This window comes from Stegodyphus dumicola, chromosome 5 (genome assembly GCF_044657685.1).
Source record: "Stegodyphus dumicola isolate Sdum_Otavi_A_Nest chromosome 5, ASM4465768v1".
Taxonomy (NCBI): Eukaryota; Metazoa; Arthropoda; class Arachnida; order Araneae; family Eresidae; genus Stegodyphus; species Stegodyphus dumicola.
The window spans coordinates 103,933,437-103,946,828 of record NC_140772.1 but is presented as its reverse complement, the minus strand read 5'-3'; the positions used below and the strand labels follow the sequence as shown (position 1 = coordinate 103,946,828).

At 33.0% G+C, this 13,392-nt stretch overlaps 1 protein-coding gene across 4 annotated transcripts in view; it reads left to right on the top strand.

Annotated features, from left to right (window-relative positions):
- Positions 1-13,392, top strand: part of LOC118196536 (uncharacterized) — a 248,138-nt gene that overhangs the window by 210,679 nt on the left and 24,067 nt on the right. For all 4 annotated transcript variants that reach the window (XM_085816934.1, XM_085816935.1, XM_085816936.1 and 1 more), the window contains one exon: positions 8,487-10,060. In XM_085816934.1, the coding sequence (XP_085673060.1) occupies positions 8,487-10,060 (1,574 nt within the window). The remainder of the gene's footprint in view (positions 1-8,486; positions 10,061-13,392) is intronic.

The window sequence follows — 13,392 nt, the reverse complement described above, 5'->3', positions numbered from 1 at the left end:
TAGGGTACTTCCGCTAGTTAAAAATAATAATAAAAAAAGATTTAAAATATTAAACTTTTTTTTAATGCTGAGTATGTCAAAAGCATTTTCTTATTGAGTGAATTCGAAAGATCCAACGTTTTACCGAATGCAACACTCTGAGAACTTCGATGATTCCGTATGGAAGATGAATTGAAGATTTATGTTCAGCGCAACGACGACACCTGCTTAAGACTAGAGAATATAGTCGTAGTAGTTTAACGTAATGTAACAATTAAAAAGTTCGAAAGTATTTCGCCAAGGACATTTCTAAAGTCCTATTAATACTGGTTCCTCTCAGCCTCCCATGGCTTCAGACGATGACTTTTAACTGATCGATTCTGATTCAAACTTCAGCATTCTGGTCGAACCCTAGCGATACCCCATGTGTTGCAGAGAGTTTCAAGAAATTGACTACCCTACAATTTCTAACTCCAAAGTTTAATTGCAATATACAATTTGATAACCTGTTCAACTTTAAAGGAGATTTTATTTAGCATTGGCTTACCGTACACATTCATAAAAATTCTAAGCTTCAGCTTTTAGAATGAAAACCTTTTCTCAGTGTTGCCAGTCCGAGAATGCTAATATCAAAATTAACATTATTGATACAGATAAAATACCATATGGTTTACCCTTTACCAGGGCTTACAATGGAACATTGTTACGAAAGAAGGAAAAATAAATAAACAAAATAAGTAAAAATAAAACTAATTAACTATATTAAAAGAAATGTAAAGAGCTAAATAGAAATTTAATAAATTATTAGATTAATTAATAAATAGTTAAATAAAAAATAAATTATAAAGCTCTGAAATACACATAATGTACTACTTCAAGGAATGATACATACAAAAACCCTTCTTTTCTTTAGCACACCAAATGAAAAATAGTAAAATGATTAAAGCACCAGAAAAGAGAATAGTGAGAATTCTAGAAACACTATCAGGATATGGAAGGAAATTTTAACAGAAAAGTGTAGCTTTGAGAATAAAGAGAGAAGAGTCCAATATTTTCCGATCGCGCCCTGTCGTTATGATTCTAGCCGTCAAGTCGAAATTTTCCCTGAATACGATCCGATAATAATGTGAGAATAAACGTATGCAGATGACAGTAGTGGTCTTTCGCGATTTGTTATACCGTTCAAAAAGTGTACAGGAGCTCTGCAGTAGGAAGTTACTAGCATGACACCAGTTAGGAACGAAAAATTAACCCTCTCTCATAAATTCATTATACTTTCTAGAAAATAAGCCTTTGGTATGGGGGTGGAAGCTTTTCTTTCCTCAAAAGCCTCAACCTCTGTCTAAGGTTCGTGTCCGAGGGAAAAACAGGTCTGCATTCAAAAGTTAGAATCAATATTTAAGGCATATTTATTAAGATATTTCTTTTGCTTAAATTATGCTTAAATTTCATAAAACAAGTGCCGGACCCCTTTTACTTAGGGATTCGGTGCGCTCCGTCTAAAATTATGATTTATTTCAAAAAATCGAGAAGTACCGAAGCCGAGCTCCACTGGGCTCCGGCGCAATTTTAACTCTGCCCTCTACACTCCCACCTTTAATCATACAGCTTATAATCAAAACAAATACATATATACAAAATATTCTCTAAGTTTGCCAAAAGAATTGTAAAATTTATGAACTGAATACTTGTGTCAAGACTTCTAAACCTCTATATCACGTTTTTTTTAAAAAAGTTGGGAGGATACCAGTTCAGAGCCGATACTTATATTTACTCTTCAGTCCCCGGACGAATTTTTTTTTACGTCATTTAGCCTCATCTTATCGAGGGTTACGACCACAAGGTTGAATCTCGCTGCTACCGCAGCGTGACCTTGTCATGAGTCAACACAACAACCCGTGCGTGCCTTCGGGAAAAAGTTCAGCCGCCGGTTAAAATCTCGAGCAAGGTCATCATCTCGTTTCCCTCTTCCCATCCTTCCCTCGCTTCATTAGCCGACCAGTCCTTAGAACCATTCCTCATGAAGATGCATTCCAGTCGATTATGCTCATGGATCGGAACGAATTGCCATTTTTCATCTCAAAGGGAAATTCTGAGTTAGTTTCCCCATTCCAGTTCTCACTGTGTTTTATTTACCTGTCCTTTAAACTTTATTTCTCAGAAAACTTCCATTCATTAATAACATTTCGATTTCGATGAATTGTTGCCACTGGACTTTGTGTGTGATACTGTATAATTGTAACGCGTTATTTCTAAACCAAATGCGCTGCAAAAAAAATCTTAAAATCCTTCGTTATTCAATAGATTAACCGTTCAAGGTGCAATTAACACTAGAAGCGCCAAGCTTTCTCCCTAACTAGAAGCGCCAACTGCAGTCAAATTGACTGCTCAACGAATTAATGTATATATTCAAATGTAAATGCTTTATAATGCTTTTAAGAATATTAATTACAGTTGTTGAAGAACTTTAAAGAATAACAGATTATTTTAATAAAAAAATAGAGGATATTTTATTATAAATTTCAGCCTACCCTTAATAAAACACATTTTACAGCTTTTCGCAATTTTTACAAAACACAACTTTTTCAATATTGGAAGTACATTTTCCACACACATAATATGAACATTTTTTACACACATCACTTGCTTTGTTGTTGTTACAAAGTTCAAACTGGCACTGATGTCTTTTCTTCGAGAGTTTATTGCTAGATTTGGAAATTTCCTGGGGCAATTTTGCGGTTTTTCTTCTGTTTAAATAAAGCTCTCTTAATTCCTCTGCTAACTGAAATAGGAAATCGTGCCTTGTAATATTTTTATCACTCAATTTATGGTAGATAATGTAGGCATTCGTCCCTGCTAAATCCAGCATATTATAGAAAACATGCACAGGCCATCTACGTGAAGCAGCGCGAACAGAATATTTACGTGTCATCTTGTCAACGATATCAACACCACGTTTGGTTTTGTTGTATAACTCTACTGTTTCTGGAAGCTTTTTCTTATTTTGTGAGTCTATATTTAAACTTTTAGGATGTAAGGTACTTAGTAGTAGGACGTTTTTATTCCTTTTTCCCTGATAGACAGTGAGCGTAGTTTCACCATTCTTTAGCAAAACTGTTTCAAGTAGCCGGGTTTTTAATTTCCTTATTTCATGCGGAATTTCTTGTCGATGTCTTCTTACTGTGCCGACAAAACATGTGTTTTTCATTTTAAGTCTTCTAGCTAATGATAGTGAGGAAAAATAATTGTCCGTTGTCAAATTTCGACCTGAATTCAGATAATGGCTTAGAAAGACGCATTACTACATTTTCAGGAAGACTTTCAGTTTCACTTCTCGATGTATTTTTTCCAAGGTATGGAAAAGCATTGCACATATACTTCGAGTCTACATCGACCAACATCCAAAATTTGATACCGTATTTATCCGGTTTATTCGGCATATACTGTATAAACTTACACCTGGCTTTGGATGGAAATAACTGCTCATCCACAAATAGATTTTCTCCTGGTTTATAGGAAATCGCACAGTTCTGTATAAATTTATTCCAAATATCGGAAAAAAGTGCAAACTTAATCACTTTCTAAACGCTGAGTCCTATTTGACTTCAAGTCAAATCTTAGATATTTCATAATGTCCCAAAATCTGTGACTGTAAAATGTAAAATACCAAAATCTGTGACTTCTTAAGATAAAGGGTTTTTAAGAAATCCAAGGTCAAATGACAAAAGCAGTCAAAATGACTGCTCTGGCGCTTCTAGTGTTAAAAGAAACTATAATATATGATTAATTAACATATTTTATCAATTTAACATATCGGCTATATTCTATCGGAAAAAATATTCATGATAAATTTAATAAGTATTAAAGAAAGTATCTTTAACTATTCAAATTTAAAAAAAAAAATTGTAAAATTGTGTGGTTATACAAGTTGGTTTATTTGGAAAGAATGTAAAGTTTTCGAAAAGATAAAAAATTAATGGACAGAAATCGTGCAGAACTTTTGTAAACATAACATTATTTACTGTCAAATCTTTATGCACTATACCACGTTCTAGAACCTGTCTGCCCAAGGCACATATTAATGCGGCGTTGCAAGTTTTAGAAAATTGGCGTAGTGATTTTCCCAGAATTTATAGAACTAGACAATGCGCTTAATTTTAACAGAACAGGATAGGAGCAAATGAACAGAAAACCAAAATTTTTCCTCTAGTTATACAAGTGTAATTAAGCCAAACTACTGTATTGTATGAAGATCCTGCGAATCGCTGATGGTAAAGAGAGATAAAATGCTTACTTCTAACAAGTCGGCTGAAAATTTACTTCTGATTTACAGTATAATTTTGGTTCTCTGTGAATCATTCTCCATTTAAAAAGATTTTATTTCTGCTTGTATTCTATAGCATATTATTTACAATTTCAGTAATAGTTGATCTTTTAATTATGACTGATATCTTAATTTAAAAGTTTATAATTTTCTTATATTTAATTATTATTTTATTATTATTATTAATCAGTATTCCTAAGTACACCTCATTAAGGTTATTACATATTTAGAAAATTAAAACCTGAACTTTTGTAAATGAGAGGGAAAAATGCAATTTTGGGTGCACTTATAACTAGCAGCTTATACAGCACAGGCGGTTGATGGTACAGACCGAGGTGAAGACGCTGATCCTAATTTCAGGAAAAAATATATATTTTCGTTTTCATTTTCGAAAAATTTCTTCTGATTTCCAAGCAAGTTCGCTTTTTGTTAAAAATTATTCTTTGTTCCTACTTCATGTTGTCTAGAGCTTTCAGATTAAATATTTAATCAATTTTCTCTGACAAGAAAGAAGAATAAATACTAAAATTTATAACTTTCAAATATAAACAGACCCATCTGAAATAATAAATAATTGTAATATTAAAGAAGAGAAAAATGTCGAAGGAATGCAAATAAAAAAAATGTATATGTGAAAAAAGTAGAATTTGTTTTTCCCGTGTACATTTGGCCCACCAGCGGCCGAGCGGTAAAGTCGCTGAACACTGGTAGTTCGGTCTGAGGTTCGAATCCCGCGAACGGGCTGGCTGCATGGGTGTTTTCGTGGTTTTCCCTATGTGTAACGTGTGTACGAGCCAGTTTCCCTTAGAAAGTCCTCCACGAAGGCATCCCTCCCCTTAGGCAGATAGCCCTAGCGTGCTTTGCCATAATTAAATACACCACACCATACACCCGTGTACATTTATTTGAACTGTAAATAATTAATTTTAATAGTAGAATTCAAATGGTTAAAAATCTCTTTGTGTGTATATATATATATATATATATAATGTGAAAGAAAACTACTAACTTTAATTTAATAATAGTCCTTTTAGTTCTTCATTTTAATTTGGCTACTTCCCCTTCCTGGAATTTAACGTTTATCAACTGAAAGTAATCCGCATTGCATCACTATGTAAGAGTAATATTTCGGATATTTTTTATCCACTCGCAGTACAAAATTTAAACAAACTAGAGTCCAACTCTATAAATAACCCTATGCTGAAATGCGCACAGACTTTCTTGCTTCCTTTTCACTGTGCTAATAAGTGTTGCTTACTTTTCCGCTTCATTCAGTTATCTCGAGATGTTATCATAAATATAGTACTGCAGGATGCTTTTCACACCCGCAGTGATATGTAAACAAGACTATATAACCTATGAATTAGTTATCAATAAATAAAAATCAATTTGTTGAAAATCAACGACCACGTCTGAAAGTTTTTTACTGCTCAGTTATGCACATTGTGAATCCACACAACTCTACCATTCTATATACGCTTAAAAGAACCATCAAGTTTCTATATAATTTGTATTACATTGATGTATATGTATTTTTTATAAATTGAACCTCGTCTACATTTCTAATTTCTTAATAATAATAATAAAAATATATTGCATCTTTTTTATGTATTTTTTATTGTATACATATGTAAGCTGTAACAAAATATGATGTCTGCTTTCAAAATAATCGGCGATCTCAAAATTAACTATCCTAGATTTGGTGCTCTTTCCCTAAATTTATTTGTTCTTCCAAATTCGACATCCTTCCATGTTATATAACGCTACTTAAAAAGGGCAACTAAAACTAAAATTAATCAATCGTAGATTAGCCGTACTTATACCTCAGACTTAATATAAATACCGCTGGTGAATTAATTACGTCATTCTTTTACTAACCTTGATAACCTTTCTTTCAAAAATCTAATGTTCATAAAAATTTATCACATTTCATTATGATTCAATAAGTGTCTGCCAAACTAACTGGATATGTGTGAAAATAAAGACTGGTGATGTGTCGGAATCCAGTTTTGTCATCTTCGTCTCGTCTTGCCACTTTACCATCACGACTACGCATCAAATTATTACGTATATATACACTTATATAAGAACACATATAAACTATATTCTTTGAAAAGGAAATCATACGTCATTAATTCGAAAATATGTGAAATGGTTCTAAAATATCACTTACCTTTATATGTTTTGAGTAGATTTTTTTTTTGTTGGAATTTTCTGAGATTTCAATGTAAAGTAGGTATCTCTTAGTACCTTTACATACAAATTTAAACGCTCTTATCATATTTTTCCATTTCCACAAGTAACTTTTATGTAAATACACTTAAGTCAGCGGATTAAAGTAAAATTTGTATAAGCAATAAAAAAGGGAAGCTTTTTTTTATTCATTTTTCATATAAAATAATAAAAATTTGTAATGTAACGTTATGTTAATCTATTTTCTATTTTAATGTATTTCTATGTGACGTTCTATTGGCTTTTGTGATTAAACAGTGTCAAAGCCAAAATTGTATTAAAAGTTATTACCGTAACAGGCATTTATATTATAATTTCGAATTCAAACAATTTTGACCTTGAAAATATTTTAGAATTAATTTTGGTTAAGGTTGTAGGGATCCTCACTTTCATCTATTAAATAAGGTTGAAGAACCTAGTAAACTATTAAAATTATTAAGTTGAATTAATTAATTAGTTAACTATTAATTAGTTGAAGTCCAAAAACAGAAACGTAAGCTCAAGAAGGGTTAATTACCATTTATTTCTCAAAATAAAGTTGACAGATGGTCCTTTTCTCAGGACGTACAACAAAGCCTTCACTTGGGCTTAAGCTCAAAAATGTAAGAAATAAGAACTTGATTAATGACCAAGATTAGCCGAAGATTTAGCCGAAGCTAACGCAATTTCTAAACTAGTTAGCTCGTAATATTAAATTAGCTAGCGACGCTATCAGGGGCACGTAATACGACCGAGCGTAGTAACAGCTTAGAGAGACGTAATCCAAAGGGCAGACGGGCGCTATTCAGGAAATTTAACTCTCTCTCTCGAAGTCAGTGGAACTTCGACTTAAATAACGCTGTGCTTCTCATCTGCATTTAACTTGATTCTAAACACTCATGCTGGTAAGGAATTGTAAGCTGAAGTTAGGATAGATAGGAAAGGTGAGTAAAACTAAAAATAGCTGTTATAAACTTAAAATATATCTTACAAAGTTTTTAAACACGCTTTTTTTTTTTTTTTTTTTTTTGTTAGATGATAATAAATTAGGTAAAAAATTAAATAGATGCATCCCATGATAGTTATGGGAAGGATCTATTACATTAAATAAATGTTATATAAAAATCGTGTACAAATAAAAATCAGTATAAAAACAGAATTATGCATATTTTTCAAAAGGGACATACATATTATTTCTCATTCTTTTGTTGCGCAGAAGAGGACAAAAATTAAACAGCAGTATATTTATTAAAAAGAAAAGCAAAACCTGTTTTCAAATATCTAGTAATAATGTACATAATATGTAAATATTTAAAATGCATGTTCTTTCTTTTCTTTCTTTTTTTTTTTTTTACTTGTTGTTAGAAGTTGTCATAAACCTTCTGCAAATATGTATAACAATGCTTAAATATTTAGACTGTTTTAAAATAAAAATATGCAGTTTTGATTTATAAGCGAGTTGATTATTAGAGTCCAAAATGGAAATTTTAATCTAATTTTAGAACCTACAAAAATGCATTTGTTAACTGAATAATGCTTAAATTTTTTAATGGCTCAATTATGTATTCATTCAATTTTCCAGTATTTTAATCTAGTGAAATTTGATACAGGGCGCAAGAGATAAAAAGATAATTTGCTTTGATTACGCAAAACTACATTATTATAACCCCACCCGAAAAAATTAGCATATAGTGATAAAAAAATTAACACATTTTCAATTGAATGAATGCTTTAACGTTACATTTCCTAAGATTATAGTTATTGCTTACAATAATCCTGGTGGAAACTACTTATAACTTTCCAGACGAAATTTAAAAAGGAAAAATCACAAATCAGGTTTGGGGTTTAACGAAGCATGACCAAAGCAGCCGGGAACAAAAAAACTTGTCTTCGAAGTCACGGGTGGTGACCTTTGTAGAGACGCTTCGAATAATCTTTTCCTTTCTGACGAACTGTGTCCTCTCCCTTTCAGGCGAGGCCGTGACCAGGGTGGCGCTGGTCGCCCTCAACGCTCGAATCGAACAGGACGTGACGCAACAGGAAATCGCTTCCAGCATCCAAGCAGCCTTCCATTCCTTGGACTGTCCCCAGAGAACTGAACCGTCTCTTCTGGCCATCAAGCAAAGGAGTACACCGACACAAGACCGAAGCGAAGAGGTTTCCGCATCGGATGATATTAATGAGGATCCTGATCCTTCATCTTGTCTGTCTCCTCCTGAAATTAAATGTGAACAGTTAGATTATGCCGACGGCTCAAATGATTTGCAAAAAACTACAGTGAGGCTTTCTTTGAGCTTAGAAAGCAAGCAAAGTGACGATGAAGAATTGGAACCCTGTCAAGAGACTATTGCACCTCCGCCAGATTTCAGAAGTATAGAAAAAGAAGCTCTTGTTATAGATGAAGACCATACTCCTAAGCCGCCACCTGCTACGCATTTAAAAACTCTAAAAAGATCATCTTCATTATTGAATCTTAAAGACGTTGCCCCGAAGAGTGGCACACATAAGAATTCCAAAAATATAAGACATATTCAAAGGTCTCTGTCTGATCTCTGCGCGGATGATAAAGAAGAATTCGAAGCAGAACAAGAGAGATTGCAAAGGGAGTACATCAAATTGCAAAGACAGTTCATTTTGTGGCAGCAGCAATTATTAAATAATCACGCCATGTTGCGAGAAGAATGCATCGTACCTCAATATGCGCGAACCCTTCGACAATCTCACAGCTTACCAGAAGGGGAAGATTATTCAGATGAACCTTTGACCTCTGCTCCACTTGTATCGAGGTCTTTGTCTTATGAGCCGACAAAAGAAAAATGTTCGACTCTGCCAAGATCGACTATTAATATACCATCTTTAGAATTCGGACCTATTCCAATAAATAGCGGTTCCAGCACACTTAGATCTTCAAAAACAAAAAATTATTTTAAGCCTCCCCAGGTAAGGACGTCCACTAAAAGTCGGCAAAGGCTACCTCCTGAAATTAGAAAAGAAGGTGAGCTGGACATTTCGGATGACACAAAAATGTTGTCAACCATTTTGCCTTCTTTCGAGAGTTTGAAGCTTATCTCAGAGAACAACGATGAAGATTTTCAGTCGAGTATATCACGATTAAAAAAGCCATTACACATCGTGAAGTCCGATATCAAGAGTAACGTGCGACAACAGTCCGAATGTAAAACACAAGCTTCTCAACTTCCCCTTAAAGTCTGCACTTTCCCCAAACCTCATTCGAAGGACAATGGTGATAGAAATGATACCATGAATAATGATGAGTATTTGAATGGTGGAAATGAGGACAGAAGCCATTCGAATGCTGCTTTAGGTCCTGTAAATACAAAAGAGTTCAAAGATAACCTGCTGCCCCCTCCACCACCGCCGTTACCAATAGGAAAAATATCAAAAGTGTCTTGCCCAGATGTTCCTCGCAAATCCATGGGTGTACGGAATAGTACCGAAAGGAAAGAATTAGCTCCTCAGATCGATCCCCGTGAGCAGCTGATGCAAGAAATTCGGAAATTTGGAGGCCGGACTGCTCTTCGCAAGGTAAACGATATTTATTTAAAAAAATATTTGTATTTTTTTTTAAGAATAATTGAAAAGTATGTGTATATAACATGTCTGAGGTTCTAACCTGTATTGTTTGGAAATTACTTTTCAACAATCATATATCTCTAAATATCAATTGCTTTTTTTTAAAAAACATATGTTTAATTTGTGAAACTGCACTTATTGCATGACATTATCCAAGGTCAAAGTCAAATTTTAGTTATAAATGCGAAAATCTGTTTCTGAAACTTAGAAATATATTTTTATAGAAACGATTTTCTAGAATATTTTTCGACTCGTCATTTTCGGGGATCTATGGGTAGATAGATTTAATATCTGTGAAATAATGAATCAACAGCAGATATATTTTTACGTGCTGTTTATAGCAAAAATTCAGTATTAAAGATCATCAGATATTCGATTTGAGAGTATCTGGGCAAAGAAAAGGATTATTTTACTTCCATTGATGCTTGGCTTTGCTGGAAAAGGTATTTTTTTATTGCAAAGATACTTGATTATAAATTACGGGAAAAGATAATTTGATGATGAAATCTAAAAAGGTATCGCAGTTTTAAAAGTTTTGCACTTTGTTTCTGAATGTATAAGTCTATAAATATCAAAACATTGGAAAAGTATCAAAATTATTTAATATAATAGTAGGCTGAAATAATATTAAAAAAAAAAAAAAGAAAGAAAGAAAGGAAAGAAACACATGGACGAATGCGGTAGATAAGCAGTACAAAATCTGTAACTATGATTAATTTTACATTTGATGTAAACATAAATAAGAAGGATTTAAAATTACACAGCTACATAATGTATGAAGTTAAAAGCGTCTTTAGTTAATTATATTAATGGTGTAAATGCTGCAAAATATTGTTTAGAAGTATATATCTTTTTAAAACGAATCACCGTATTAAATTTACAAATAATGTACTTTTTAAATACAGGTGATAAAAAAATACCTTACAGAGTTGATTAGCAAGAGATTGCACATAATCTGACACCAGCAGAATTTTTCAAATTATTATTCGCAGTGACACTAGCATATTCTTTCAAATGACAGTTTTGGATCATTGGCTGTGATCTCTTTGCTCTATGTTTTCCTAAAATTTAAAAAAAAAAAAATGCAGTAAAGTAACTTAATGACGGAATGCATCAAAATGTTTCCAACAAATGTGTTCCTTTTTTAAGCATGCATGTTATTATTCTATTTAAAATAGCTTCTTAAAAACCTAAATTCATTTAGAGTCTTTTAAATTACTTCTCCACACATTCATTTCATATGGTTAGAAGGAGATATTGCTTTTTCACGCATCGTCTACCTTGAAAGTGTTTTGTTCCCATACTTTTCAACAAAATTTCACTTGCAAGTACTATAACTCAGCTTTCTGGTTTCTCTGTGCATTATCTGAAGAAAAGAATGGTTATCAAACGCGCTTAAAAAATGATGGCAACGCCCAAACCATTTTCAATGCCATCGACCTGGCAATCTTTCTTCGCATGGCTACATATGGAGAAATAAAGCCATTATCTTGGTATTACAAATGCATTACGAAAACGATTTTCTAGCCATGTTAATGCATTTATAACAGCATAGTTTTTCGAAACTGTCAAGTAATACATATTCTATTAAAGTGTAACTTTTAAGAAATAAGCGCAGAGCAAAACATCCGCTTTGAAATCCTTGTTTACTATTCTAATACTAGAAGAAATTTTGCGCAATTTCTTTGCTTTATTATCAATTCCATAACGCTTTTTTCCATTATAGATATGAAATTAATAATTTTCCAAGCTTCAATGTAACTTATTTTCTCCTACAAAGCAGGATAATAGATAATCAGAAAATAATTATTCTCTTTCATTTTCCTTTTTTAATTAGTTGATCTTTGTTGAATTATTTTTTGAAGTTTTTAATATATTTTTAGTGTTCAGATTGTTTTCCTTAATTTTCGCTGTTGCTAAACATTATGCAAGGAATGATATAACGCAACTCCTGAATTTTAGCTAGTCCAATTTCGCCGTTGTGTAAGACCGTCTTTATAATTAACCCGAACACAAATTTTAAACGCAAGTTAGTTATTAACAAACAAATATGTTTATTTAAAACATATTTTACTTTAATCTTGTGAAAAAATTAATTTTAAAATAAAATGTAAGTTTCATTTTATAGAAATTTATTCGTTAGAGTAGTATTATGGGAAAAATATTAATCCGTTAAATTTTAATTATTATATATATATATATATATCATACCTTTGCAATGAGTGTTTTGCTGCATCATTTGAAGTTTTCAAGACAACGAAAATCTCTTTGGCATTGAAGCATTAACTTTCGGGTACATTTGACAGTTTTACCATATGTCTTAATCTATGTCTCAGATATTCAGAGTGGTCTTTAATTCATCTATGGCCATGGGTTTTGAGCTCCTATCGACGCTCGTTATAATGACCGCTCGTTATAGTGATCGTTCCATTACAACGATTAATACTTAAAACAGGGTACATTACATTTTCTTTCGTTATAGGGACCGCTACTTAGAGTGTCCTTTGCTAGTATACGAGGGATCATTACAATGAACGCCGAGCAGGGCCGGCGCCAGAACACGAGCAGCGATGCTCGTGTTCTGGCGCTTGGGCTGTAGGCGCCTGGGCTCACTGGGCTGTAGAATTTAGGGACAACAGATATTTTAGAATTAAGTGAAGCATCAAGCAACAAAATTAAGAGATCGCAAACTTTTATAATTTAAGGTACATACTGACCAGCAGAATTTAGAGGCGGCAAAATTTTTAGAATTTTTGGAAGCAGCGGGCAACAGAATATAGGACCTGCGAAGAACTGCACCAGCGGCAAAATGCCTAACGCCATTCCTGATGTCGAGTGTATACAGCGGCCTTCAGTGAGGTCTATATCATTTTCTCTTACCAGTTCCTTAAATCTAACTCAACATCAGGGGTGGATTTATAGGTTCGCACAACTCACAATCGTGAGGAATCCGTATTCTGTGGAGCTCCCAAATAATAAATTTTGTAATGTAGTTTTGTAATGTCCAAATAATAAATTTGTACATACTCTTATAAGATAACCGGCTCCCAAAAGTTAGGTGAGATGGGTCTTGTACTTCATAAACTCATTAATGCTTAATATCCTGGACAAAACGGTGTTGGCAGTAAACATTGGCTTATGTTTGTCGCACTATAACTTAAATCTCAACATCGACAAATTATTCATTAATAGGAAGTAATAAATTCTCAAAAATATAAGCGGAACTATTTGCTACTCAATTAGAAGAACGAGGCTTGCCAGGTCTTATTCCTGACATGAGAACT